This window comes from Kryptolebias marmoratus, linkage group LG13, assembly GCF_001649575.2.
Source record: "Kryptolebias marmoratus isolate JLee-2015 linkage group LG13, ASM164957v2, whole genome shotgun sequence".
NCBI lineage: Eukaryota > Metazoa > Chordata > Actinopteri > Cyprinodontiformes > Rivulidae > Kryptolebias > Kryptolebias marmoratus.
In genome coordinates, this window is record NC_051442.1 from 27,371,438 (window position 1) to 27,378,256 (window position 6,819).

At 38.9% G+C, this 6,819-nt stretch overlaps 1 protein-coding gene across 6 annotated transcripts in view; it reads left to right on the forward strand.

Annotated features, from left to right (window-relative positions):
* Window positions 1–6,819, forward strand: part of usp25 (ubiquitin specific peptidase 25) — a 106,280-nt gene that overhangs the window by 51,179 nt on the left and 48,282 nt on the right. For all 6 annotated transcript variants that reach the window (XM_037979155.1, XM_037979152.1, XM_037979151.1 and 3 more), the window contains one exon: window positions 212–363. In XM_037979155.1, coding sequence (XP_037835083.1) covers window positions 212–363 — 152 coding nt within the window. The remainder of the gene's footprint in view (window positions 1–211; window positions 364–6,819) is intronic.

Consider the following 6,819-nt stretch of genomic DNA (forward strand, 5'->3'; position numbering starts at 1 on the left):
AACGAAATAAACATTTGAAATATATGAGTTTGTATGTAATGTATGAATATAATATACAAGTTTCACTTTTTAAATTGAATTACTGAAATCAATCTACTTTTTCATGATATTCTAATTTTATGACCAGCACCTGTAGAGTTAATTTTTCTTGACTGTAATGACTTTCATGATGCTCATTCATTTCTGCCTTTTGTACATGTTAATTTTGCAGGTAAAAAATTTGAGAACACAGAGATGTTTGGACAGTATCCCCTGCAGGTGAATGGCTTCAAAGACCTCCATGAATGTCTTGAGGCTGCAATGATCGAGGGGGAGATTGAGTCTCTGCACTCAGCTGAGAATTCTGCCAGATCTGGTCAGGAGGTCAGTGCAGCAGGAAGGGAATGGTCTTCTGAAAACAGTGTCTTGTTTTATATATATATATATATATATATATATAATCCTGTATTATAAATGACAAATTTATAATACATTTCAGATATTTTAACATTTGTATTTAAGTAGTTTACTCCTGCATTTCTTCTCTTGATAAATTTGATGAATTTTTGCCTCAGGAATGTATTATTTATAAAAAACAAATCTTCCTTCCTTCGTTGTTACCTGTAAACATCACTGCATTAAGCATAGTCAACAGTCATGGCATTAACCTGAAATTTGTCTGTTCCTAACCAATATCAGTTATAATTTGTCAAATTTATCACCCAGCCATCAGTTACATGTACAGTGCTTGAAAAATGTTTTATACCTTTTAAATTTTTCTTCAGAAGTCACCTAATTGGCAAATACAGTCCATCTGTGTGTAATTTAATCATCTCATTTTAAAACCAGTTGTTCTTTAAAGGCCTTGGTGGTTTGTTACAGAACATTAGTGGTCAAACAGCATCATGAAGACCAAGGAACACAGCAAACAGGTCAGGGATAAAGTCCTAGAAGCCTGTGGTAACTCTGAAAGAGCTGCAAAGATCCACAGCTCAGGTGGAACAATCTGTTCACAGGACAACCGTTAGTCGTACACTCCACAAACCTGGCCTTTATGGAAGAGTGGTAAGAAGAATGCCATTCTTGAAAGAAGGCCATAAAATCACTAAAACCTAGTCAAAATATTTTAAAGTTTGTGGTTGTAACATGACAAAATGTGGAAAGGGTAAATAGGTATGAATATTTTTTTTTCTTTGTGCTTTAATATCTGCTTTAACAGAAGGAGTCTTTCTGCTTTTATTGCTTACAACTGAAACATTTCGTTTACATTCAAAATTCAAATAATGGGGCCATCTCTAATGAGGTTTAGTTCTGTGATCCATGTGAAAAAATTCAAATAATTTGGCAAATACTCTCCAGTGGCCTGACCTCTTTGCTGCTTTTTGTCACCTGTCCTATTTTGGAGTAGACCTTTGCAGGGTTTCCCCTAGAAAAGAGGCTAAGCCCGGTGGTAGGTGGGCGTTCGCTGGCCGACCGTGATTTAGTAAAAAAAAAAAAGATTAAAGTTGACAGGAAAGTTGAAAATATGGCTATTTATTATGTGATATTGTATTTATATTATATTATATATTTGTGTCAAATATTTACACAACTACAGTTTTACAAAGAGACACCTTTAAAATACTTTTTTAAACAAAAAAAATACAATTAAAATAAATAAATAATAGTAAATAATTGATTGCACCTAATTTCAATTCTAATTTAAGTCACATTTACAAATAAATTAACATAAATGAAAAAGTGCAAACAAGGCACCAACACACATCTCACGTCAAGGCAAATGAATAACAACAGAGAACTCTGGAAAAACAGACAGATGCTCTACTGTACCGTGCTATTTGTGCCATTGTGGATCACTACATATAACAACAAAACAATGCATCTAATGCTAAATTTAATAGCATCATTTTACTGTTAAACAAGGATAAATTAGCTTGCATCATATTAATATTTTCACTAAGTACAAAACTTGCTTACCATATTCAGTCTTGTAAAGCCAGCCGCTGAATTTCGGCTCAACTAATCATTTTTGGTTAAACCCGCTCGTTTGATGTTTATTGCTGTAGCTCCAACGACGTGCTAACTCCAGGTAGCTGAAGGTGGCTCCCGCAGGGCTCTGCGCACGGCGTGCAAACCTGAGCATGTGGTGGAGGCGTTTATACTTGGTGCCTACGTCGGAGCAGTATTCTCCAAACAGACAGGGGGCAGTACGCTACGTAACCAGTAGAAATACAGTAAAAAAAGAGAGCAGATGGTTGAATGGAGCCCGGCGCGTGCGGTCCTCACCAAATTACAAAAGGTGCACGACGCAACACCGTGCGGGACCTTCGCGCAGGGGCGGGGACAGCGCAATTGCGTCACTGTTGGAGAGGTAGATAAAGCCAGCGGTTTTGGGGGTCGGGTGGGGAAAAACATGCATAAAAAATGACATTTATAATAAACAAGCGGAGTTTAGCTTGGCAGCAGGCTCAGCAAAACCTGGCATCCCGCCAGGCTTAAAATTTGCTGGGGGAAACCCTGCTCTGATTAGCTTTAGCCTTGTCTGTGTTGTCCCACAGCAGCTGGTAGCAGTTAATTACCAGGTCATTGTACACATGGGTATGACTGTCAGCCCGCTGGAAAAGCACCAGCAATCAAATTAATGAATGGAGAAGGGAAGCAAAGGGAAGGGGAGTGGTGTGAAAGGCAGCTCCACCCGCAACTTCTAGAAAGGATTGGTTTCTTCCAGCACATCGTGAGAAGCACAGGTCAATAAGCACAACAGGAATCCTATCGCTTTGTGTGCATATGTGATCTTAAATTCTTAGAGTTCAGGACAATGAAAAAAGTTGATGCATCACTAAAAGCCATTTTACCATCATTATATAATACATGTTACTATTTAGAGACAGCTAGGAAAAAGAAATATTATTAGCAATAAATACATGATAAAGTTTATTGTCTCCACCAAGGAGGTTATGTTTTCAGTAGTGTTTGTTGGTCCATCAGTTTTTTTGTTGGCAAGATTACTTAAAAACTAATGAACAGATTTTGATGACATTTTCAGGAATGTTTGTGTTGTTACCTGCAATATCATACAATTTTTCTAATGACCTTATGGCCTTGGAGGAGTTTTGCGCTCTCTGAGTGCTAGTTATTATTATTATTATTGTTTACAAGGTTTCCATGATTTACTAGTTCCGGACTCTTTGAACACATCACCATCCCATAATAGTTCTTCTTCGTGGGCGGAAAGGACCCCACCTGATAGCTAAGAGCTTGCCTTACATCAACTAGCATTCATGACCGTCAAATGGTTGCCAGAACTGCTCTTCTTTGGTCCTCCTTAGTGGATTACAACCTTTGGGGGGCGGCACTCATGATTGTTAAATCATCCATGAGACCAAACCATAACATTCGCGCATAACCTTGGTTGCATGGCCTTCGTTGTAAACATAACCGTCATCCTTATAAAGAGTGGCATGAGCGTAACTGATGTCCTCTTTCATCTGTTCTGGACAATCAGGGGAGATCACGGATCTAAATCAGTTACCTTACACAGTCCTTCAGTGGTCACAAGTTTGGATTATTGCCAACACCTCGTTTACAAACATTATTGTTGTTGTTGTTATTATTATTATTATATTGATTGATGTAAGAATTGATTATTATCAGATGTAATTTACTGCAGCTCGAAAGCTTTTGATAACACAACCATTTTGCCATTTTACTATGGTAGTGCAATTAATCAAAATTGTTGTTTCAATTTTAGTTTTGGCTTCAAACAATAACAAAATCTGTGTAATTGACAAAAAGCAGTATTTATTTCATTTTTTTCACATTCTGCCTTTCCTCCTAAATGAGGGGCAACTGTGTCCTTATGCAGCTTGTCTATGTGTGTGACGTGCAGTGGGGAGGCAGACAGAGGACCGCTGCAGGCATTCAGAAATGAGCATATTTAACACAGAGCTCTATGTTTATAAAAGAACTGTCTCTGTTTTTTTCTGTGATTTGGGAGAACAGCTTTTTAGTTAGGTTTATGTCAGTACATGATGAAGTGGAACTGCAAAGGCAAATATGTGACCACAATCAGTCTGATCAAAACAGAGATGAAGAGCAAACATTAGCTTATTTAACTTGTAAATGTAAATGCATGCCAGGAGGAGCAGGATGTAATTTTTTAAAAATCTTTGCAGATTTATGTGCAAAATCAGACATTCTAGCACTACTCCTTCTCCTTTGCAATTCAACGTGTTGTAGCAGTTGGGTTTCTAAAAAAAATAAGGCAAAAAGCATCTAACCAAGGTAAAACTCAGCCCCTATTTCATAGCAGGCATTTTCCCTTTACTGCATGGTCAAACAATAACAATCGTCCCATATGTGACGTCAGTGCCACATTACCTGTTGCAGACTATAATGCGCAGACGTTTAAGTCTCTGGTTATCAATGTCCACATGCAAACACAAAAAGGAGAATAAATATAAACTAGAAAGTTCCTGGAGAAACTTTGATGGGGCCTGCCATGTTGTGCGTTTGTGCTGAACCAAGATGGCTCCAAGAGCTGATCAGTTGCACACAGGAATCATAAAGGGCTGATCCTTAACATACGAGGAGTCCACCTCTGAAGTTTGATCTTTCTACTGGTTGCAGAGGTGGAGCTCATGGACTGTTGTGACCTTGACCTTTGTCCTTGTGACCTTGAACTACTTGGCATGGATCCCTGACCCATGAGGGTTCTAGCTGAGATGTTTGACCTTCCTATGTTACATGATTGCAGAGTTAAAGCACGCACAATTTTGCTCTGAAATTTTTACACCGCTAGCTTTGGCGGCCATCTTGATATTTTACCTTTGCACTCAGTATGCAATAGGTCTCTGTCTCAGCTACTGCCTTGCTAAATTTCAGCTCCATATGTCTAAAAATGACTGAAATAAAGCTGAAAGAAATTTTGACAATTACAAAATGGCCGACATTGGCAGTTGCAGACAAGCATCATAAAGGGCTGATCCTTGACACATGAGGAGTCCATGTGTGAAGTTTGAACTTTCTGCTGTAAACGATTGCATAGTCAGAGCACGCACAAATTTTGGTCCCAATTTTCACCTTGTTGGCTTTGGCAGCCATCTTGTTTGTTTTTTTTTAAGCACTCAATATGAGAAACGACTTGGTCTCAGCTACTACCATATAAAATTTCAGCTCCATATGTCTTAAAATGACTGACTTAAAGCTGAAAGAAAGTATGATGATTACAAAATGGTCGACATTGGCAGTTGCAGACAGGCATCATAAAGGGCTGATCCTTGACACTTGAGGAGTCCATCTGTAACGTTTGACCTTTCTGCTATAAACGGTTGCAGAGTTGGAGCTCACGGGCTGTTGTGACCTTGACCTTTTGACCTTGAACTCCTTAGCATGGCTCCCTGACCCATGAGGGTTGTAGCTGTGATGTCTGACCTTTCTACATTAAAGGGTTGCCACGTTAGAGCACGCACAAGTTTCAGTCTGAATTTCTTACCCCGCTAGTTTTGGCGGCCATCTTGATATTTTAACTTTTCACTCAGTATGCAATAGGCCTCTGTCTCAGCTACTGTCTTGCTAAATTTCAGCTCCATATGTCTAAAAATGACAGAGGTACAGCTGAAAGAAGGTTTGATGATTACAAAATGGCCGACATTGACAGTTGTAGACAGGTATCATAAGATCATTCTGAAAGAAGTGGCAGCCATTTTTTTTTCGTCACCTCTGCTATATTAACAAATGCTTTGTCTGCCTACTCTGCCTGGTAACAACCTCAGCCAATCAGAAGCCAGATGTCTCCTGTCACTTTGTATATGGGAAACTGACCTTCATGTCTGTGTTTAAGGAGCACAAAATGGCCGAATGAATATTAGCAATGAATGAGTTTCATTAGCAGGATGACTTAGCAATAAGCAGGCCTGTGTATTAGCAAAGCCTAATACACACTGTTGAACAAAGCTGAATGTACACACAGAGAAACCCACACTGAGTCTGTGTGATGTCATCAGAGGTCAGGCTGTGTGTTCTATTACCACAGCAACGGTGCACCTGCGAAGCAACTGATTAGAAATGGCACAGAATTTTTCCGCGAGTACATGCCGAACAACCAGGCGCTGTCCAAAAACTATACAAGATATCAAAAAGCTGCTTTGGTCAGTAATACTTGAATGTCTTATGGTGGCATGACGCTTTAAATGGCGTTTCTAGGTGGAAGTATGCTGTCGTAGTGAGCTTTAAAAAAACAGTAAGAAACGGATTTTTGTATCGATCTGCAATGTATTTCAATGAGAAAGAAAGTTCTGAAATGGGCAAACGTACATGCCGAACAAAATGCCGCTGTACAAAAACTATAAGACGTATTGAAATAATTCTTGAACCGTGAGCGAAAGGAGAGATTGGTTTTCTTTACTTTAAAATTTCACAGTTCTACAGTGCTTTGTGTCCGAGATATGACGAGTTAAAAACATCCTTCAAGCCAACACGGCAACACGTATTTCGAAAAAAATTATATAGGAAGACATGGGAGATCTTCAGGGACCACTCGGCCTTCTGGGGCGATTTGACAGAAAACTATAATACCTACAGGAAAAGTAAACACATTGCCTGAAAGAAGACAAAAATGCCTACGTTTTGATATATAATTTTTTAATGTATCATAAAAAATGTGGGGGTAGGAGCAGTTTGTTCGCTAAGAAATGTGTTGTGCTCAGACAGCTCCACACTCTAGCTCGTTAGTGAGGTTAGAGTGTAACTGCCAAAATTTCATGAAAATTCCGAAATTTTGACGTGTTTTTTGGCGATTACGTCGCCATAGTAACACGAAACGTGAATAAAAATAATAGC